Below are 24,372 nucleotides of genomic sequence, written 5' to 3'. Positions count from 1 at the left end.
TTCACTTAGATTATCAAATTTTTGGCATAGAGGTGGGAAAAATAATTTTGAATTATTAATTTAATTTCCTCCTCATTGGTGGAGAGTTCACCTTTTTCATTTATGATACTTGCAATTGGGTTATCTTCTTTCTTTTTTTTAATCAAATTGACCAGGGGTTTATCAATTGTATTGGTTCTTTCATAATACCAACTTTTGGTTTCATTTATTAATTCAATAGTTTTTTTTCTTTCAAATTTATTAATTTCTACCTTAATTTTTAGAATTTCTAATTTGGTATTTAATTGGAGATTTTTGATTTGTTCTTTCTCTAATTTTTTTAGTTGTATGTTAAGTTCATTGATTTCCTCTTTCTCCAATTTATTCATGTAAGCATATAGAGCTATAATATATCCCCTGAGAGTTGCTTTCAGTGAATCCCATAGGTTTTGGTATGTTATTTCATTATTATCAGTATCTAGGATAAAATGGTTAATTATTTCTATAATTTGTTTTTTGGTCCACTCATTTTTTTAAAATGAGGTTATTCAGTTTCCAATTTGTTCTGGGTCTATATCTCCTTGGCCCAGTATTGCATATGACTTCTATTGCATTGTGATCTGAGAAAGATGTATTCATTATTTCTGCCTTTCTGCAGAGGGGATGCTGGCTCTCAGAGGTTTGTTTTTGAAGATCCTAGAGGTTTGGTTCACTTGGTTTAGTAATTCCAAGGGCAAACCAATAGGGGGAGCTGGTTGGTTTCCCTGGAGGGTTGTGGTCCTCAGCTGCAGGCTCTGAGTTGACCTTGAATAATGTGCTGTGCCCTGAGGGAAAAGAGTTAATATCTCTTTCAATTGAGGGAAGTCTGTTGTCAGTCCTTAGTCTGAGGGGGTGGGGAATTGTTTATTGTATGTTTTAGGCTAAGGGCTCCACTGAAAGTATGGATTTCAGGTCCCTGGCCCAGCCAGTTGTTCTCCAGCAGTGCTCTGAAACAGTGTGCTGGAACTCACCCTCCCGCCCCAGCCAAAGACACTACAGCTAAAGTTGGATCTTGCACCTGCCACTACCAAAGTCTGTATGACTGAGGCTGGCCCTCTGGCTTCCCCCAGCTGCTATCCCTGCACTAACCCTCTGCTCCTGTCTCCCAGTTCACCCATGGTCCCCTGAGAATGACTTTCTTGGTAGCTGTTCTTCTCCTAACTTCTGTTTCTGGGTCTTGTCAATGGAATTATTGTTATGAGGTTTCTTTCATGTTATTTTTTGAGAGGATACCAGGAGCACTTAACACAATGCCTGTATTTTCTCGGCATCTTGGCCAGAAGTCTGAAACATCACTTCCTAATAATCTAAGTTGCTGTTGTTGGGGTTTTTTATGGAGTGGGGATGGGGGGAGGAGTAGGTGTGTGGTTAAGTTTTTAAAATTAATGATATGGAGATGGTAGAAAATATAACTGAGATTTTGCTTAAGGCAATCTTCCAGAGATATTTCAGGCTCACTTAATATTTTGTATTGAATTCACTATTCACACAAACTGATGGAATCAGTTCACAGAGAGATATATAAAAGTCAAACTTTAGTTTGAATCATAGTTGTGGCTGTAAAATGTGACATCAAAATGTTATTTTCATTTAAATTTAATAAAATGAGTTAGAAAAATAAGTAGTTGTTAAATTTACCACATATTTTATAAGAAAAGTAAACTTGAGTTTTGTAGATTCTTGCACAAGTATTTTTTTCTAATCTAATATGCATATGGGTCTACTCATTTTATTTGGTTAGTTCCTAATAAAGTAATATGAACTGGTGTTTGCTATGATACTTTAAATTTTCCCAAGTGTTTTACAAATATTGTTTATTTTATTCTCACAAAAATCTGGAAAATAAGTGCTATTATTATCACAATTATAAAAGAAAGTAAGGATCTAGTAAGGTAGTACCCCATGTTTCCTGGAAAATAAGACCAGGTTTATACTAATTTTTAACTCCCAAATACATATTAGGACTTATTTTCAGGGAATGTCTAGAGATGAGCAGTCATTCCTGCAGGAATCATTATTTGATTTAATTTTGGCTCTTCAAGGAAGTTCATGTCTTCAGTGTGGTGAGTGTCCACTGAATCTCAAACTAGAAGCCTTTTTGACCACTTCACAAAACAAGGAACAGCATTAAATTGACTCCCTTCCCTTTAACTACTTGTGTGTGCCAGACTTTTCCAGTTTTAAGAACGTAAATGCTGAAACATGTTCAAGCTTATCTGGCTTAGCCTTAGTGATGATTAGGTGTGGGGCTTTCTTTTAATTCAGATATTATAAAGTACACATGTTATTTTGGAATTGTGACTATATTCCAGTTGGTCATTTGGCAATGAGTTTTGAGTTCATCTGTTACATGGGCATCTATCTCTTGTCCAAAGGTACCTGCTTGGATATCTTTGTATTTGCTAATTTTTAATTATAATTCATATTATAATTCACATTATAATTTATTTTAAGAATACTGTCAATAGTTATACATATTTATGTTTAATTTTATATTTATATTCTTTTATAATTCAGTTTACTGTTTCATTCAACTTCTTCTATCTAGGAAGCAATGGAGAAAGGAAAGAAAGAATTGGAACTTGTAACATCACTTCCCAGTGATCTTATTTACTTCACTAATAGTTTTCAAGTATGTGCTTTTGGGGTTTTTTTGTATCTGAATTTTAAATATTCAAATTCAAATATTAATAAGGCATTATGGTAGTATTGAGGAAAGACTGACTGCATTCTTTACCTTCCAAATTTTTGGTGTGGGCAAAGTGAACAGCAAACCTTAGAGGGTTTTATAAATGTGAGATATTGGTCTCAATTCAGTAATGACAACATGATATAATGATGGCAATATAATTCTAACTTGCAATGGACTAATGGTTGGAAAACAAAACTCCAGGATTTTCAGTTTTATTTCAATATACTCCTATTTTTTAAGAAGTAGGTAGATGGCACATGAATAGAGTGCTGGATCTGGAGTTAGGAATATTCGTCTTTCTGAGTTCATATCTGTCCTCAGGCTAGTCACTTAACTGTATTTGACTCAGTTCCTCCTCTGTGAAATGAATTGAAGGAGGAAATGACAAACTACTCTAGTATCTCTGCCAAGAAAACCCCAAATGGCATCACTATGAGTTAGAAACAACAGAACAAATACTTTTTATGTAGCCTTTTTTACAATCCAATTGGACTATTACTAGTTATTCACTTGGTATCTGTGATCTAGAGATGATCAAAATAAAAAAAAAAAGTCATTTGCCATTCCTAAGAGGGATGCTCATTTTACTTCTGCCTCTTTGAATCTATAGTTTTCGTCAAAGCACAGTTGTAATATTACCTTCATACAAAATTCTTTTCCAATCTGCTCCAGCTCAAATGTTATTTCCTTCCCCATCAAAAAGAAATAGGATTTATTTTGTATGTTTCCACATATAAATGCTTGCATAAATAAATATTTATATATCCTCACTTTGCATCTTAACTGTTTGTCTTATATAGTAAAAGAATATATTTAACTATGAACTATCGTTAGATTGTTTAATATTTGCAAAGGCCCTGTAGAATTGCTCTTTTACTCCATTTTAACAAATATTTGTTAAAAGTTGGAAAGGAAGTGAAACAGAGATAGATTGTACCCCCCAAAAAGTTGGTTTAATGTGACATAGGGTGGAGGTCAGAAAAGGAGGTAGAAATGCAAGCTATATTCAAAGTTACCACACATTTCTCTAATTATACATCTGGTGTAGGCATACCATTAAACCTACAGAATAATTATTCACTCATGGAAGAAATCCTAAATATAAGAGGTTATCAGAGAAAAGATAATGGGACTGCCTTGTTGAAGCAATTGTATCTGAACAAATCATAGTTGGGGTGTCATTTAATCAAGAACAGCAAGTATAAACCATTAAATATGGGAATCATGATTTTGGCCATTACCTATAACATATTTTTACAGGATACCTTATGACTCTATGTGTGTGTGTGTGTGTGTGTGTGTGTGTGTGTGTGTGTGTGTGTATTTCTGTGTTTGAGTGTTCAAAGTGCTTAAGTAATTGCTAGGCACTTTGGAGTCATAGCTTGCTTCTTTTCTGATGAATGAAATTCAACTGCTATCTTAAGCAAATTAAACTGTTTCTTGGCAAGATATAACACAACCTGGTCTTAAAAGCTAACAGAAATGGAATTCTCTCACAAAGTATGTCTGTTCAACAAACTTAACAGTCTTTATTTTAAAACTGGAGAACTTCAGTTTCTAGAAGATTTCACAAATACATACATAAATACATTGATATTGTTCAGAATTATACTTGTGGCTTACACTAGTCCTGTGTTTCTTGTTCCTAAGGATTTGGGAAACTTTCAACTGAGTAATCTCTGAGCCTGGATAGTATTTTCTAATTGACTTTCTGTTACTGAAAATTGAAATCTCAAGTACTTAAAACCTAATTCTCACTAATCGAAAATATCCTTTGCATTAGATTTATGGCTATTTAAATCATTGGAAAGTCTAATCATGTTGAGCTAACTACTCTATAAGACTTATTCTAACTAAATTTAAGAATATAATAATAACTTGTCCTCTCTTCCAATGACATATCTTAATTTCTCTTTTTGCTTATCAGGAAGATGGGACACACATGACATATATAAACTATCCCAAAGTGTGCTTAGTGATTTGACTCTTATCCAGTCCTTTATTATGAAATATCATAATCTCTTGTTTTCTATAGTTTAAGATCCTAGGATGATTTCTTTATATCAATTGCTGCTTTTAACAGATATCAAAACCTGCCAGAAATTTTTCAAACTTTTTTATGACCAAAACAAACAACTGTGTTCTAACCACTCAGTAAAACAATGTTCTCTACAAACAAAAGTTAGGAATCTTTTTAATGTTAGTTGGCAGCTTAGTAGTGAAACATAGTGCTTAAATTCTGGATGTGAGATCCAGTGGTCAAATTGAAAGCTAGAACATGAGAGATCTGAGTCAACTAACTAAATTAAAACCATTTACACATGCAAACAGGTGCAGGAGTTGTTGGTGAAGCAGAGGCTTTATGGGTCAATATTATGAATTTCAAAATGGTATGTTAGAGAAGTAGATAATCATTATAGAAAATGTATTTTCTTATAATTGAACATCAAAAGAACAGTCCACTTCTCTATAGGTTTTAAAGTGCCTTAGAAAATTAGTATATATTATTTTTTTAAAAAATTGTGATCCCAATTGAGCCATACCCACAAAAGTCTGTGGACAAAGAGAATAATTTGACCTACTAGATAGACTGAGCTAAACTGACATATTTCTAAGCAAACCCTCCTTATTCATATTCATATTCCAATATCACTTTGGAAAAGGAGCTTATAGGTGGGAGAACTGAGAAGCAAAGAAAGCAAGGCCATCATTTTTTATATTCTTTTTTCCAAATACATATAAAGATAGTTTTCAACATTATATTTTTGTCAGCTTTTGAGTTCCACATTTTCCTCCCTCCTTCTCTTCCCTCTCCCCCCTTCCCATGATAGTGAGCAATCTGATAAAGGATATACATTTAAATCATATTATACATATTTCCATATTAGTCATGCTGTGAAAGAAGATTCAGAACTAAAGGGGAAAAATCAAGAAAGAAAAAATATATAAAATAAGTTTAAAACGTGAAAATTGTATGTGCATGTGTCTGTTTCTGAATATGCATAGTATTTTCCATCACAAGTCTTTGATAATTATCTTTGATCATTGAGCTGCTGAGAGGACCTAAGTACATAATGGTTGATCATGACACTATGATGCTGTTGAGATGTGCATTGTTCTTCTGGACCTCAATTGTGATCACTTCATAATACCCTCTCTCTTTCTTGGCTCCTTAGCTCTTTTTTTACCACAAGTTCCTTTACTAAAAGGTAAAGGAATGGTTTTACTTGAAAGTATTAGTACTGAATATACATCAAATCAAAACTACAATAGCTTGTGGATATCATAAAAAAATAGTAATCCTATTAGGCAATCAATTATCTGTTGATTAAATTTTTAATACAATGATTTTTTAGCACTCTGCTAAACCCCCATACTAATGTCTGAAGACATTATGATAATTCCATGTTATTTTCAGAATATTCTTTACAATTACAAAAAATAATTTTTAACATTCCTTTTTACAAATTTTTTATTAAATTTTCTCCTTCCTTCTTTCTCCTCACCCTCACTAAGAGAGTAGGAAATGCAACTTAAATTTACATATATATATATATGCATACATAATCATGTAAAATATATTTCTTTATCAGTTGTGTTGTGGTAGAAGAAATATAAAGAAAACTCATGAAAAAGTAGAAATATTATGCTTTGATCTGCATTCAAACTCCATTTTTGTCTCTGAATGTAGATATTGTTTTATACTGTGAGTCATTTGGAATTTTCTTGTATCATTTCCATTGTAAAGAAGAGCTAAAGCACTCATTTTTGATCATCACACAATGTTGCTGTTATTGTGTACAATATTCTCCTGGTTGTGCTCACTTCATTCAGCATCAGTTCATTTAAATCTTTCCAGCTTTTTTCTGAAATCTGAAATCTGCTTGCTTGTTATTTCTTTTGTTGTTGTGGTGGTTGTTGTTTTTTGCGAGGCAATGGGGTTAAGTGGCTTGACCAAGGTCACACAGCTAGGTAATTATTAAGTGTCTGAGGCCTGATTTGAGCTCAGGTACTCCTGACTCCAGCTTTATCCACTGCGCCAACTAGCTGCCCCTTGCTTGTTATTTCTTATAGCACAATAATTTCCCTTTTTATTTATTTATTTTTTGTATTTATTTTTGTTAAAGATCTTACTTGAGTTTTATAATTTCCCCCCAATCTTACTTACCTCCCCCCCCCCCACAGAATGCAATCTCTCAGTCTTTATTTTGTTTCCATGTTGTACCTTGATGCAAATTGGGTGTGATTAGAGAGAAATCATATCCTTAAAGAGGAGAAGAGAAGTCAAAGAGGTAACAAGATCAGACAATAAGATATATGTGTTTTTCTAAATTAAAGGGAATAGTCCTTGAACTTTGTTGAAACTCCACATCTACTTATCTGGATATAGATGGCACTCTCCTTTGCAGACAGCCCGAAATTGTTCTCTATTGTTGCATTGATGGAATGAGCAAGTCCTTCAGGTTTGATCATCACTCCCATGTTGCTGTTAGGGTATACAGTGTTTTTCTGGTTCTGCTCATCTCACTTGGCATCAGTTCATGCAAACCCCTCCAGGCTTCCCTAAAATCCCATCCGTCCTGGTTTCTAATAGGACAATAGTGCTCCATGACATGCATATAACACAGTTTGCTAAGCCATTCCCCAACTGAAAGACATTTACTTGGTTTCCAATTCTTTGCAACCACAAACAGGGCTGCTACAAATATTTTTTGTACAAGTAATGTTTTTACCCTTTTTCATCATCTCTTCAGGATATAGATCCAGTAGTGGTATTGCTGGGTCAAAGGGTATGCACATTTTTGTTGCCCTTTAGGTGTAGTTCCAAATAGCTCTCCAGAAGGGTTGGATAAGTTCACAGCTCCACCAACAGTGTAATAGCGTCCCAGATTTCCCACAACCCTTCCAACAATGATCATTATCTTTTCTGGTCATATTGGCCAATCTGAGAGGTGAAAGGTGGTACCTCAGAGAAGCTTTAATTTGCATTTCTCTAATAATTAATGATTTAGAGCATTTTTTCATATGGCTATGGATTGCTTTGATGTCCTCATGTGTAAATTGCCTTTTCATAACCTTTGACCATTTGTCAATTGGGGAAAACTTTTTGTCTTAAAAGTATGACTCAGTTCTCTGTATATTTAAGAAATGAGTCCTTTGTCAGAATCATTAGTTGTAAAGATTGTTTCCCAATTTACTATATTTTTTTTAGGTTTTTGCAAGGCAAACGGGGTTAAGTGGCTTGCCCAAGGCCACACAGCTAGGTAATTATAAAGTGTCTGAGACTGGATTTGAACCCAGGTACTCCTGACTCCAGGGCCTGTAATTTATCTACTATACCAACCAGCTGCCCCAACTACATTTCTTTTGATCTTGGTTACAGTGGTTTTATCTATGCAAAAACTTTTTAATTTAATGTAATTGAAATCATATAATTCATTGGTGGTGTTCTCCAACTCTTCCTTAGTCATAAACTGCTCCCTGTTCCATAGATCTGACAGGCAAACTAGTATTGTTGTTTTTATGTCTACGTCTTGTAACCATTTGGATCTAATCTTGGTAAAGGGTGTTAGGTGATGACCTAATCTAAGTTTCTTCCATACTAACTTCCAATTATCCAAGCAGTTTTTTATCAAAGAGGGAGTTTTTATCCCAATGGCTGGACTCTTTGGGTTTATCAAACAGCAGATTACTATAATCATCTTCTCCTTCTACACCTAGTTAATTCCACTGGTCCACCACTCTCTTTCTTAGCCAATACCAAACAGTTTTGATGACTGATGCTTTGTAATATGATTTTAGATCATGTAGGGCTAAGCCACCTTCTTTTGAACTTTTTTTTTTTTTCATTCAGCTCCTGGCAATTTTTGACTTTTTGTTTCTCGATAAGAATTTACTTACAATTTTTTCTAACTCATTAAAATAATTTTTTGGAATTTTGATTGGTAGGGCATTAAACCCTTTTGGTAGAATTGTCATTTTTATTATATTAGCTCTGCCTATCCATGAGCAGTTGATATTTGCCCAGTTATTTAAATCCTATTTAATTTGTGTGAGAAGTGCTTTATAATTGTTTTCAAAATGATTCTGACTCTGTAATGGCAAATATACTCCCAAGTATTTTGTATTGTCTGAGGTTACTTTGAAAAGGTTTTCTCTTTCTAGCTATTCCTGCTGTATCTTGCTAGACATATATAGAAAAGATGATTTAGGAGGATTTAATTTATAACCTGCAACTTTGCTAAAATTGCTAATTGTTTCCAATAGTTTTTGTATGATTGCTTGGGATTTTCTATGTAGCCCATCATGTCATCTGCAAAGAGTGAGAGTTTTGTCTCTTCCTTCCCAATTCTAAGTCCTTCAATTTCTTTTTCTTCTCTAATTGCTGATGCTAACATTTCTAATACAATATTGAATAGTAGTGGTGATAATGGGCACCCTTGTTTCACCCCTGATCTTATTGGGAATGCCTCTAGCCTTTTCCCACTGAATATAATGGTAGTTGATAGTTTCAGATAGATACTGCTAATTATTTTAAGGAACAGTCCATTTATTCCTACACTCTCTAGTGTTTTTTGCAGGAATGGATGCTGTAATTTGTCAAAAACTTTTTTCAGCATCTATTGATATGATCATATGATTTCTGATAGGTTTGTTGTTGATATATAATTGAGTATACTAACGGTTTCCTAATATTGACCCAACCCTGCACTTCTGGAATAAATCCTACTTGATCATAATGTATTATCCTAGTGATAACTTGTTGTAATCATCTTGCTAAGATTTTAATTAGGATTTTTGCATCTATATTCATCAGGGAAATAGGTCCATAATTTTCTTTCTCTGTTTTAACTCTGAGTGGTTTAAGCATCAGCACCGTATTGAATTCATAGAAAGAGTTAGACAGAGTTCCATCTTTCCCTATTTTTCCAAAGAGTTCATATAGAATTGGAACCAATTTTTCCTTAAATGTTTGATAGAATTCGCTTGTGAATCCATCAGGCCCTGGAGATTTCTTCTTAGGGAGTTCAATGAGGGCTTGTTGAATTTCTTTTTACTGAGAAAGAGTTGTTTAAGTATTTAATCTCTTCTTCAGTTAACTTGGGCAACTTATATTTTTGTAAATATTCATCCATTTCACTTAGATTATCAAATTTATTGTCATAGAGTTGGGCAAAATAATTTTGAATTATTGTTTTAATTTCCTCCTCCCTTTTTATTTAAATACTAAAACTTGTTAACCTTTGCCAATTGATGGGAAGTCCCTCAATTTCCATTTCTTTGTCACCACAAAAAGACTTGCTATGAATAATGTTGTATTTGTGGGTCCTTTTTCCTTTCTTATGATCTCATTGTAATACAGACCTATTAGTTTCATTGCTGTATCTAAAGGTTATGCACAACTTGATTGTCCTTTGGAAATAGTTCCAAATTCCTCTCCAGGATCGTTCATCAATAGCTCCATGTTCTCAAAAATTATTGCAGAACCGTTCATCTAATGCTGCCTTTGTCAATTTAGAAAAGATTTATGTATAGGTTTGATCATGAAATGGATGGTTTGTTTTCTAAGGAATCAGTTTGCTAGTATTTGCTAGTATCATTGACAGTATTTGAGAATACTGAATTTTGGGGGAAAAGTCCCAAACCAGTGAAACTTTAGAGCCATAAAGCCTTGATGTAATTACTTCTTCATGTTTGTAAACATATTGACTATAATGTAATTACATCTAAATTTAAAGTTTGAGTTGACTCAAATATTCTTTCAGGTTTTCTTCATGACAGTATTTGAAGACTCAGAAAGGTAACAAACATTGTTGCAATGGATTGTTCTTCCAGGAAAACCTAGATTTTTAATTAATTTTTATCTATAAATTTCAATAGTTATTCACTAAAAGACATCAGCTTCTAATCATTTTAAAAATTCATGTTTATTATTATAATTATAATGAGGTTAAATATGGAATTCTAAAACATAAGTGAGGAGGGCTGTGAATGAGGATGCTCCCAAATTTGGTGTGGTTTGAGTGACTCTGTGCAAAACAAAAGTTTCTTTCCATTTTAAGTTCCATAGACTTTAAGAATTTCTGGTTTTCTATCATTACTTATCCTTAGCTTTAACACCAGCCTCTATACCATTGCTGTTTTTCTTGTTTGTATAAACAGTCATTAAAGTGAGTTTTCACTTACATATTGTAAGATCCAAAAACGCAAATAACAATATTTAGCAAAACTCTACTCAAGAGGACTGCTAAAATATAGATATTCAGAATTCCATCAAATTATTATTTACTGATTTGAGGAAGCTGAGACTGAAAAGAGAGAAAATGTGAATAGATAGGAATGATTAGAGAAGATCAAGAAACAGTGAACATGAACCAATAAAGTTTATCTCCTTGTTTTCAGCAAGGTAAAAAGGAAGGCTTTATCCATGCTAGGTTAAAAAAAAAGGCACTGCAAATTTTAAAAGGAGATAATATTATTTATTTTATGGCAAATTTTTATAATAATATGAGTTTCATTAAATATATTTATATGCATGAATGTGTACTTAAAATGCTACGTATTAATTTTTCACACTACTCTTAAAAATTTGTGATGATAAAATTTCCATTGCTATTTAAATCAGAATTCTGTAATGGGTCCTTCTGCTATAAATAATTAGAGACATTTTGATGGCTATAATTTACTAAGCAGTCCCTAAACAGCTCTTTTGCAGCTTTATGAGCTGTAAATATATATTTAGAAAAAATTTTTAATGTGTACTTGGAAATTATTGGGAACACATATGATCTTTTCAAAATAGAATGATTTGAGAATAACTTTAAAAAATTACCAGTTTACTAATTTTAGGAAATTATGATTGTGAGGTCTATTTAAAAAAAATTTCCCAGCAAGCCTCCCAATTATTCTAAAGCAGATCAACTTGAAGTGACAATAATATTTAAAATAATATTATAATCTAGTAGTAATAATTATTTATTTTATTGTAAAACATTGTCATAAAGGTTGCATATTGATGCCAGGCATTTCTAGTTATTAAATCTTATACATGATAATGATGACTTGTCTTTGTCACTCTCATGTTCAAAAAGTTTACTGGTACTTTTGCTAATTTTAAGTTGGATATGATTTATTCAATCTGACATTTAAAATTTATTGCTGCCTGACGTATATCTGCCTTTCCAATATTTCTATCTCTATTTCTGCATTTCATATGTTTTGGAGGCCAACCAAATGGCTGTCCTTACCTAGCCTCATATATGAGACTCCATTTCTAATTTCAGCACCTTTGCCCAGGCCTAAGAGGGACTGCCTTCCCTTTGCCACCTGCTACAATTCCCAGTTTTCTGCAAAGTTCAGATAAAATGTAGTCTTCTATATGAGACTTCCTCATCGTTCCACCTGCTATTGCTTTTGCCTTTTTAAAAAATCATTTTGAAGGTTGGAGACAAGATGGCATAGTGAAGGCAAGAAATTACTACTCTGGATCACTCCAAACACCTTAAAATTATGACTCTTCACTAAATTCTTGCCTGGCAGAACCCACAGAAAGACTTATTAAAACAATTTTCTGGCCCAATACAACTTGGAAGATCCCAGGAAAGGCCTGTTACACTAGGGTTCGAAAGGGCCAGAGTACATTCCAGACACACTGGAATGAACCAGCTCCAGCCATCCAGGAACAGCCTGTGGAGTTCCTGGGTCCCTGGGAACACTTAGATCATTGGCAGCCAGGAAAGTTTCCAGGAATTTTCAAGGTCAACTTGGAAGGTCAGCAGGGAAAACTCTGCTACACCAGAGTGAGCATGGAACCCAGGTCAGCACCAGCCTCAGTGCAACCCAGTCACAAGAACATGTGCAGGAACTCAACAACTGCTTCCAGAGCTCTCAGCCCATGTTAAAGGGGTCAAGAAAGACTACAGAGGTTTCTTCGCTATCTCTGGGACAAGGCTCTCTTACTTTGCCCGTGCTCAGATCCAAGTTGCTGTAGGGACCTAACCAGCAAATCTGAATATACTCTTTCAGGGGAAAAGATGAGCATTCAATGAAGTAGGGAATTTTCAAACATTCCTATTGAAATGACCAGAACCAAACAGAAAGTTTGATCTTCAAGTACAAGATGCAGATGAAGAATAGAGAACCTGGATGAGGACTAATTATGAGGGATTTAGTGATGTTGAAATGCTTATATTGCTGAATGAGAATATGAAATCACATTAACCTTCTCATTTATTAGAACAGTTAGAACAAACTAATACAGACAATGCACAGGAGGGAGCTGAAAATGAAGGTATACTATATTATAAAGATAGAGTCAATGGATGAGAAAGGAATGTACTAGGACAAAGGGGAAAGGTGAGGTAAAATTGGCTAAAATATTTCTTGTAAAAAACTTTTTGCAATGGAGTCCAAGGGGGGAAATCAGGGGGAATGAGTGAGTCTTCATTCTCATCAGAAGTGGCTCAGAGAGAAAACAGCATACAAACTCAATAGGGTAAAGAAGTCTATCTTATTCTAGAGGGGGGGAAGAGATGAAAGGGGAAGGGGAAGAGAGGGGGAGTGTAGGTAATATAAATGAGAGAATATGTTGGGAGAGGGAAGTCCGATACAACACATTTTTCAGGAAGGACAAATGAACAAAGAGAGAGACAGTAAATGGGAAGGGGGAGAAATAGGACAGAGGGAAATACAGCTAGCAATAGTAACGTGGGAAGAATATATTGAGATAATTTCTCTGATGGACTTATGATAAAAAATGAGATCCATTCCAGAAACAGAACTGATGGTATCTGAATACAATTAAAGTTTACTTTCTTTTCCTATTAATTTATTTTTCTTGAGGTTTCTCTTCCTTTGAGGGGGAGGGATTATGCTTACTTTTACAAAAAGATTATTGTAGAAATATGAAAATAAATTTTTGAAAATCATTTTGCATTTGTTTCTTCTCTCCATATATGCCTATATACATAATATATATGTATTTACACATATATGCATGTATACACAGTTATATACCTACATCTACATAAGAACATTTATATTGTAACATAAATGTCTTTCTTTTAAAAATTTCAACTCTAAGGGAAGGTGTTTGTTTATGGGTGTGTATATGTGTTATTTTTTGTGCCTAGCACTATATCTGGTACCATAGCAGATAGACACCAGACCTGGAGTTAGGAAGATGTGAGTTCAAGTCTGTCGTTAAACATTTACTAGCTTTGGGATCCCAGACAAATTATCAAACTCTATTTGCTTTAATTTCTTACTCTATAAAATGAGCTAGAGAAGGAAATGAATTAAAACACTCTTGTGCTTTTGCCAAGAAAATTCCAATCGGTATCATGAAGGGTTTGACATAACTGAAAATGGCTGAACAAGCAATAAGTTCTACACCTGACCCATAATTATTGTTTAGTGAATAATGAATGATTAATTATTGAGTAAAGTAGAACTCAGAGAGTATATGACATGTATCTATGATTAGGGGCTCTCAATGAAGAAGAATGTAGAACCTGATTCTTACAACATTGACTTCAAAGTGTTAGGTAGATTTTTGGACAAGGTGAAGCAGATATGCAAATAAAAGATAAAAGAGGGAATGATATCCATGGCAAGTGTGAAGTTTATTTTGTGAAAATCATTGTTGGTATAGGAAATTAATGACTTTCTGTGTTAAGGACTTTGTTCAAGGTACAGGAATAATTTTCCCCAAAAGCCTTTCTGCTCCTAAGTGAACCTGGAGTGACTGCTAACTATTTATCTTGGGTTATTCAGGTCTTTCCGATATAACCCCAAACCTGACTGTTGGCTTTTTTAGACTTTAACTAGATTGAACCAGTTAGATTTTGATCTTTCAACAAAGGAAGTTTATATCATTCCCTTCCCAGAAGGTTTACTTAATCTAACCTTGATCTTTCTTATTCTGCTTTAAAGAGAAACTTTTAACTTTTTTCTCTTTGGGTATCTGAAAGCCCAGGGCTTATTCATGGCCCTCTAGTTACTTGAAGTTAAAAAATCTTCTTCAAAGATATTCCCTGTTGCTGGGTCTCATTGCTCTAGCAAAAACACAGTCATATAGTAATAATAATAATAGCTTAGTTCTCTGCATTATGGTGAAGGTTCATTAAATGTTTTCTTAACAGCAATCCTGTGAAACAAAAGATGATGCATGTTGTTTTCATTGCCACTTTATTGATGAAGGAAGTAAGATTCAGAAAAACAAAACCAAATTTCCTGGGTCTAAATCCATAATTCTTTCAATTGTTACACACTGAATCTGATTATATTCTGTTAACATCAAGAAAGGCTTTGGGACTATGTTTCATTTGCTTTTTTCTTTTTAAGTTATATTAGCAAAAAAAAAAGTGTGTTTTTGTTTTCAATAGTCAAAACACAAAGAAGAGAGATTATTGGATTATATTTTTCCTTTTAATTGGCAAGGATGTTGCCAATGTCCAGGCAACTGTCATTTTCCTAAGTGGAGAAAGATTCTTTCTCTAGTTAGTAACTCTCTTTTTTGATCTCTTTGATCTTTGAAGGCTAGAACAAACATCAAACTTAATTTGTATTGAATTGCTTAAGATTGCTTATTATTGGTGACTGCTAATTATCTATGAGGACTAAAATACCTTCAATATGTTAAAATCAAATTATGATGTTTCTAATTGTTTTTAATCAGACCAATAGGAGCTCCTAACGCTCTACAACGGATCAAGTACAAATTTGAATATTTCAGGTGAATTACCTAAATTGTGCATTTCGTGTTTCTTTTGAGCTATTTCAATTCTATCTTACTGATTAAATTTAGCATCTTCTTTGATGATGGCATGCCATACTTGGTATGCCAGTTTTTCTTATTTTACACAATCAGTTCTAAAGTTCTTAAGAGAGACCTTGAGATTGTACTTTTATTGATTTTTCTCATTATCATGTGAGTGCTTGCTCAGTGTGAGTTCTCCATAACATAGTCCTTGTGGCAAGCCTATGTTTGGTATTTGAACAAAATGACCAGTTAAAGAGAGTTGTGCTTTCTATAGTCCAGACTGCCTCTAATTTCCTTAGGGAATTCTCAACTTCTTTAAAGCTTATTTCCTTAAGGAACTGCATTTTTTTTTGCAACCTCTTCAGTAGTGGTGTCAAATGCATATAGAAAAAGTGGTCTACTACTTCATATATAAGGATCCCAGTGAGCTTCATATTGATGTAGTTTTAAAATGTAATATTTTCTACATTTTATTTTATTCTTATTCATTTTAAAATTATTTTATAACTGCATTTTAATCTGTATCAGGTGCTACTTGAAAGTACACCAAGTGTTGCATATTTGACACCACTGTTTTAGAAAGTATATTTTAGATCTCTTTCAATTGCAAAATTCAAAAATAAAGAAGACAAGAAATCACAAACAGGATGATTTCAGAAAAAAATTGGAAAGACTTGCATATATAGATACAAAGTTGCAGAACCAGGAGAACATTGTACAAAATAGCACCAATATTGTATAATAAATTATTGTGAGTGACCTAACTACTCTCAGCAATTCAATGATCTAAGACAATTCCAAAGAACACATAAATTATAGATTATATATATAGAGAGAAGGAACTAATGTTGTCTGATTATAGTTTGAAATATATTATTTTTTGCTTTTCTTATTTTTCTTCTTTTGTTATCTTTTTTCTTTCCTTCCTTTTCCCTACCTCCTTCTCTCCTTCCCTCCTTCCTTCCTTCCCTCCCTCCCTCCTTCCTTCCTTCCCTCCTTCCTTCCTTCCTTCCTTCCTTCCTTCCTTCCTTCCTTCCTTCCTTCCCTCCTTTCTTCCTTTCTTCTTTCATTGTTTTAGTTTTTTAGTTTTTTTGCACAAAATAACAATATGGAAATATTTTACATGATCAGAGATGTATAACCTATACCACATTGCTTGCCTTTTGAAGGATGAAAGAGGAGACTGAGAAATGGCTAGAATTTGGAACTCATAGCATACCAAAATGAAAAAAAAAAACACTACTAATGTTAAAATTTGCTTTTCTGTTTAATTGGAGAAAAATAAAATATTATTTTAAAAGAGCAAAAAAAGCAGATAGAATTTTATGATTTAGAACTTGATTGGCTCCATGCTGTGATTTTTCTATTCATATATTGCTATGCCTTTTGTTGGTGATGTTATCAGTAATGGTAGTGGTGGTAGTCCTTCATACTCGAAAAGGAACAGTGACATCATGATGTTGGGGGTCAAGATACAAGATACAAGTTATTTGACCATGACTGATTAGTTTAATAAGAGCTTGGAAGGACCTACCACAGGATGGGCACAAATAGTTCCTTTGAACTTTTAAGATGGAGAAGTCCCTAAATCTTCACATCTTATATTTTCTTTGTGCCACTGTCATTCTGCTTTGCTTGTAAAGCACAGTGCCTTCTTTAATGGGGGTAGGCCTTATTGGACAGTTCTGTACTAGAATCTGTAATGTCCTATGATCAATACTAAAGTTCTTCAGAGAAACCTCAAAAAATAACCGTATTTTGGGGTGACTAGGTGGTGAAGTGGATACAGCACCGGCCCTGGAGTTTAAATCTGGCCTCAGACACTTAATAATTACCTAGGCACTTAACCCCATTTGCCTTGCAAATACCTAAAAAAGAAATTAACTGTATATTACCTGTTCTGATCTCCATCTAAGAACTTGACTTCTATTAATGCTCCTTTAAATATTATTTTAGGCAAACATGTCTACTAGATAAAAAGCTCTGAATAAAAGTATGGGAGAGAAGTATTAGTCTGTGTATTAAACCAAAGTTCTACGTAGCTGTTGAGCTGACTTCATTATTGTATACTTGTGAAACCTGGATAGTCTATCAGTGCCATGCCAGAAAATTTAACTATTTCCATTTTAATTGTATGGAAAGATAAAGTACAAGACACTGAGATCCTCTAACTGAATACAGAAACCAACTTAGATGGATTGGCATGTAACTGAAATGCCAAATATACATTTACTGTAAAGTATTATTTTTTTATGTATTGTTAGCTATATAGTGTAGGATCTTTTTCCTAAGCGTTCTGCCTTCATTGAACTATATGACCATTTGTCTACTCTATTATCATGAGGAAGGTATTGAATGAAAGGGAAAAAAAAAAGTTTAAGGCATTATTGATACTAAATCATGGTATCTGAGAAGATATTAATAACTACTAATTTATGTATATACTACCAAACATATAAAAACTTTATATAGAATTCAATGTAATATTCAAAATAGATATTAGAAGCAAAGAAGTAGACTTTCAAAAGCCATATCAACAATGGACTACAACTATACCTTCTTAATATTAAGAAAGATATAGAAAATATAAAATCTCATTGGTTTTTGATGGTGAAAATGCAATTTGATTCAGGGTAAAATAATTCCTTATAAACTTGTTAATATAAAGTGTTTCTCATCATATCTGAATGCATCAAACTACTTGGAAATAATAACAGAAAAAAGGCATTCAATATTCTTTGGATAAAAAAGAAGTCATAAGACAGGGAGATGCATACTTTCCAAATTTTCTTGTCATTGTGATGAAGGAGATCTAACACAGAATCTAAGTTAAAGAGGAATTATCTGTGGATGGTGAGGTCTTCCATATTTTCTTATTTGTAAATGACATTGTGCTAATTGTAGTAGATCCTAAGAAAGTCTCTTGGAAAAGATCTATAATCATTCAAAGGAGTTTAACCTATCACTCCACGAAGAAAAAAATGGTTAAAGAATTTCTATGGCCAAGATTTAAAAATTCTTTTAGATGGATACCCTATAAAGATTATCTGGTTATTTATATTCAAACTAGACAGCCCAAAATACATGATGAATTGAGCCAAAATTTGACAAAAAAGAGCAAGCTGGCTTGGCAAAAGATTATCTTTCTAATACAAACATTTCATCATTATTGTTAAGTAACCAAATGAAGAATGCCAGTGTAGAGAACTTTTGAGGATAACATGAATATAAACCACAAAGGTTATGCAGGCACGAATGGATTGCAATCTGAAATATTGTAGAGAACTTTGGTGTGATTCAGTGAAGTCAAAGACCTATCTGACAGGAAAAAATAGGATCCTTTAAAAAATCCTATAAAAAGATTTAAAGACAAGTTTTCTCCTTTCTCCTTATTGACCCCTCCTATTCTGTGTATATCAACTATATCTTTCATGTATATATAAAAACACTCATGCATACAGATATATAATATGAAGGTTAGCTTTGACTTAATTTACCTCTGGACATCACTTTTCTGACTTCCTTAGGTCAGGCAGGATGACTGCTTCATTATTTTTCCTTTTGAGTCAGAAAGATTATAGCTCTTGTGCAGTGTTTCTCTAGCTCTACTTCTCTATAATCCATCCTATACTGTTCTCTTCCCAATGAGAGATTTGCTCTGGGAGCCATAAATTCACATCTGTCTTCTCCTAATCATAGCTCTTTAAAAGAAATCACTGATCACCCTTCCTTCCCAATTTTTCAATCTGTCCCCTCAAGCATGGAACTAGGCTAGGCTGCTTATTTAACACACTGTGGTTTTCTTGTTACATGTACTTATTTAACAGTCTGGCAGCTTCAAAGGTAAACTAGGCTCCTAAAATTATTTTTGAAATGATATACAATAGAAGAGAAAATTGTATACTCTTTTTCTATTGACCTTTATTCATTTTTACTTCTAATACAGAGATTGAGTTCTTTCAACATGTATTTTAATAATAATATTATTTCAATATAAATGGTTTCCTTTATAATTCTATGTTTCTTATTTTTTTTCATTTAAAAATATTCTGAGAAGGGATCTATAGGCTTCACTTGTCTGTCATTACATATAAAAATCCTGAGAATCCCTGATTTACATGAAACTATAAATAATATAGGGCAGTAGATGGTTCAGTGGATAGAATACCAAGCCTGGAGTCAGAAAGACTCATCTTCCTGAATTTAAATCTGACCTCAGATGCTTATAAGCTGTGTGAACCTGGTCATATCATTTAACTTTGTTTACCTCAGTGTTCTCTTCTATAAGATGAGCTGAAAAAGAAAATGGTAAACCACTTCAACATTTTTGCCATGAACCCCCCCCCATGGGGTCACAAAGAGTCGGGCATCATTTTGTTTTTGAGTCAGACATCATTAATTAATAATTGAAGAACAATATAAATTCTTGACATTTTACAAAGAAATAATGTCTTAAACATTATTTAATGTAATGAATGAATAATTTTTAAAGGTAGTAGGTTGAGAGTAAGGGTTTTGAGGTTTCTTTCAAACTCCTAAATATAAGACCCTCCAAGGCTCTTTCATAGCCCCTTCTTAACCAAGTGTAGAGTATTACCCTTTGAAATCAAATCTTTATCATCTGTAAAGCCTAAATTGTAGCCTCGTTTTGTTTTAAAAAGTCACGAAACCTTGCTGTATTATTGTGACGTGATTCAGAAGCCCATCTTATGGCCTAAGAGAAAGAGCTCATCTTTTCTAATAAGGTTCTTGCTAGTGCAAAGAAGTGGTTATTCTCATCACTAATGTGTTATCTTTCTATGTAGAAAAAAAAATTAACACCAAGGGAAATATATATTCTATTTATGAGACGTGAAAATAATATAAATATCATCAATACATTTCTTTTCTCCATAAAATAGTTACTATAGGGGCGGCTAGATGACACAGTGGATAGAGCACAGGCCCTAGAGTCAGGAGTACCTGAGTTCAAATCCAGCCTCAGACACTTAATAATTACCTAGCTGTGTGGCCTTCGGTGAGCCACATAACCCCATTTGCCTTACCAAAAAAGCCTTCAAAAATAGTTACTATCAATAATCATGTGACCAACATCAATTTTTGTTTAGATACAATATAATGTTTTTGCTTCATCTAAAACAGAGATTGCCCTTACAAATTTTTTCATTGTTTAACAATATTCAATTGATTCATTAAGTTATGTTACTAACTCAAACCCTTCCCAATTCAACTTTGTCTTCTTTTTAATTTAATCAGCCATACCACTAAGTCATTTCATCTTTAACTCAAAGTTAAGAAGTTACTTTACAAATTTATGTCTATATATGTCTTGGCTTTCTATCTCATTAAAATTTCCTCTTTTCCCTGTCATAACATGATTCTAGTCTTAACTGTAACTGCAGTATGACTAGAGTACAGACTAGCTCAGATGTACAGCTAAATATGTCTCTCTGTCTCTCAGTCTCTCCATCTCCATTTAGGTCTTTCTTATTCTCTCTCCCTGTCTCTCTGTGTCTATCTCTGTCTTCCAATCTGTCTGGCTGTCTTTCTCTGTTTCATTGAAATTTAATCTATCATAAGGCAATGGCTCAGTGTCTTTACAGATTTTTATGGACTTTTCCATGCTATGGCATTTGTTAACTTATTAGATCAGGAGGGCAAAGAAGTCAACCTCTTCATATACTAGGGAAATAACATGTGCAGAGCTAACTTCCAAACTAAAAGTATATCTAGAGGCATACTGATAAATATTTAACTATAAAAAATTCATGACACATTCTTAAGCTTAATTTTTTTATGAACATGTTCTTAAAGCTTTTTGCTATATTATACCATTATTATGCCATCATATTCAGTTCCTTCTTGTGCCTTCTCTATATAAGCTCCTTCTAACAGCTCTTATAAATGAGAGATTTCATATGAGTTATCAGGATCTTCTTCCCATGCAGGAATACAAACAGTTCAATATCTTTAAGTTCTTCATTGTTAGTCCTCATCCACCCCCTCTATGGTTCACCTGAGTCCTGTCCTTGGAAATCAAACTTTCTGTTCAGCTCTAGTTGTTTCAGTAGGAAAGTTTGAAAGCCTCCTGTTTCACTGAAAGTCCATCTTTTCCCCTGAAAGAGAATGTTCAGTTTTGCTGAGTAGTAGATTCATGGTTGTAAACCAAGATCTTTTGCCTTCTGGAATATCATATTCCAAGCCCTACAAGCCCTTAATATGGATTGTGCCAGATCCTGTGTAATACTGACTATAGAGCCATAGTAGTGGAATTGTTTGTTTCTGGCAGTTTTTAGTATTGTCTCTTTGACTTGGGGGTTTTGGAATTTAACTATAATATTCCCAGAAGTTTTTCTTTTGTGATCTCTTTCAGGAGGTGATCAGTGAATTCCCTCAGTTTCTATTTTACCCTCTGGTTCGAGGATCTCAGGGCAATTTTGCGGTATTATTTATTGAAAAATGAAGTCTAGGATCTTTCCTGGTCGTGACTTTCAGGTATCCAATAATTTTTAAATTACCTGTCTTGGATCTGTTGTCAAGGTTGGTTGTTTTTTTCATGAGATATTTCACATTTTCTTTCAATTTTTAGCTTCTTTGGAAGAGTTTTATTTCTTCCTGATTTCTCACAAAGTTATCAGTTTCCTTTAGTTCCATTCTGCATTTGACAGAGTTATTTTCTTCAGAGAGCTTGTTTATCTCCTTTTCCAGATGGCCAATTCTACTTTTTAAGGCATTCTTCTCCTCATTTGCCTTTTTTGTGTTGCTTTGTCCATTTGGCCTTTAACACATTATTTTCTTCAGTAGTTTTTGTATTTCTTTCAGCAAGCTCTAATTTGGTTTTCATGATTTATCTACATTGGTCTCATTTCTCCTCCCAATTTTTCCTCCATCTCCTCTAATTGCTTTGCAAAATCTTTTTTAAGCTCACCCATGACCTGAGCCCATTTTCTACTTTTCTTGTAGGCTTTGGATATAGATGCTTCAATTTTATCCTCTTCTGAATCTTCTTCCATGGGACCCAAGTAATTTTCTATGGTCAGGTTCTTTTTTTTCTTTTGCTTGCCCATTGCCTCAGCATATGATTTATTTATCACACTTTCAAGGTTTTGGTGGGTTTTGGTACACCCCCACTGGGGTTTTAATTCCTCCAAGGTCTTATGAGAGGCTTTAACTGGTTCTTGTCTGGTATTTGATAATTGAAAGACCACAGACCCTCCTTCTCTCTGCCCTGGATCTGTGAGGAGATTTCCTGCTCAGGTTATGGTAGTAATGAAGCCCAAACTACAACTTAGATTTGGGTGTGGGCAAACAGCTGAGTCCTGCCCCAAGGAGAGCAGAGGAACATCTAAGGTCTCCCCAGCTCCCTTACTGTGGGCTGTGATCTGGAGGTACAGGCTGGCTTCCCCCTATTCCTACTGAAAGTTTTCACTGTAGGGCTGCTCTGAGGCGAGCTCTTTCTCTGCACTCACTCTGGTGCAACAGTGTTCTCTTACCACCCCTTAAAGCTGTTCCCAGTGATCCTGGGGCCAGAAGATCAGGAAACTGCCCCCTCTGCCAAGGACCTAGGTGCCCCTAGGGATCTAGGTACTCAGCTGGCTGTCCTGCACTGCAGCCTGCAGTGTCTTTGTCTAACCTTTGGTCCCTGTGTAGCAGATGTTTCCTATGGAACTTCTAAGTTGCCTTGGGCTGGAAAATTGTATCATTCAGTCTTTCGGTCAGTTCTGTTCCTCCAAATTTTGACTAGAGTCATAATTAGACATCTTTTGGGGAAATGAGTTTCTGGGAATTCCTACTTTCACACTGCCATCTTGGCTCTGCTCCCCCTTTCATATATTTAGAGTGAACAAAACAATAGATCAAGTCCTGATTTCTAGTGATTATTGTTTTCTGGTGTTCATCATAAAAAAATTTAACAATCAACTGTAGTGACTTGGTTTGAGCTAACTCCTTTCTTTGCATATTTTACGTCAAAACAAAGAGGCAGGTCTCATTGGAGTTGTTGCTCTGTTCTCCAATAGGAAGAAGTAATTCTTTCTTCTATTTTTCTAGAACACACTCATTTCTGATTACTTTCTAGGTTACATATTGATTGTGAAATATTTAAAAAAAATATAGTTGAAGATTTCTTCCCTGGCAAATTATATCTCAGTAGTCTGTAAAATGCCATGATTTCCTTTTCCCTGCTCTAAAATACTCAGACTGTATCCTACACACACACACACACACACACACACACACACACACACAAATACAATCTTACACTCCATTTATATTACTAGATATAATTGGAGTAACATTCTAGTCTAAATTTTAAGTGGCATGTAGTTTAGAAATCAATTTATGAAATTCTGAGTACTTGACAATTAATTTAAGTGCTTATAAGTGGAATTAATTTAACTAAGTGCTGTGAATTTTAGCCACTTTGTTTTTGGATACTTTAATTTGTACCTTGAGCACTTGTAATTTTCATCTGTTAAGTGCTATATTTTTAGTGATCCTCTAGAACATCAAGGATTACAGAATAGAAGTCATTATTACAATATGTTAACATGGAAATTGATTTTCTTTTTAAATATATTTTCTCCATTTTTAATAAAAAATCTAAGGTCCACAGTAGCTATACAGTATGCTCTATGAATTTCTTTTTGGACCTTTTAAGAACATTATGTTTGACTTAGAACTACATGTCTTTGTTTTTCATTTTGTTTTGTTTGCTCTGAACCTTGGCGAAATTAAGGTAGCATCCTTGAGCTCCATTGCTCTTTACCTCACTAAACTGTCATAGTACTAGACCATATACAGATATGTCATCCTGCCATACTTAGATGTTCTGCTGAAATAGTGATAGTGAGGTATAATTATATTTTTCAGATAGGTAATGCGAGAAAAAAAGAGAGCA

At 33.9% G+C, this 24,372-nt stretch overlaps 1 protein-coding gene across 2 annotated transcripts in view; it reads left to right on the top strand.

Moving 5' to 3' along the window:
* ZNF804A (zinc finger protein 804A) overlaps positions 1–24,372 on the top strand; it is a 528,903-nt gene that overhangs the window by 286,669 nt on the left and 217,862 nt on the right. The window contains exon 1 of one of the 2 annotated variants that reach the window (XM_074215548.1): positions 13,286–21,968. The exons of the other annotated variant lie outside the window; for it this stretch is intronic. Coding sequence (XP_074071649.1) covers positions 21,933–21,968 — 36 coding nt within the window. The 5' untranslated portion in view covers positions 13,286–21,932. Of the gene's footprint in view, positions 1–13,285; positions 21,969–24,372 lie in introns of those variants that run through there. 2 annotated transcript variants of the gene reach the window in all.

This window comes from Macrotis lagotis, chromosome 1 (genome assembly GCF_037893015.1).
Source record: "Macrotis lagotis isolate mMagLag1 chromosome 1, bilby.v1.9.chrom.fasta, whole genome shotgun sequence".
NCBI lineage: Eukaryota > Metazoa > Chordata > Mammalia > Peramelemorphia > Peramelidae > Macrotis > Macrotis lagotis.
The sequence above is the reverse complement of the archived record's forward strand: the minus strand, read 5'-3'. Positions and strand labels throughout refer to the sequence as shown.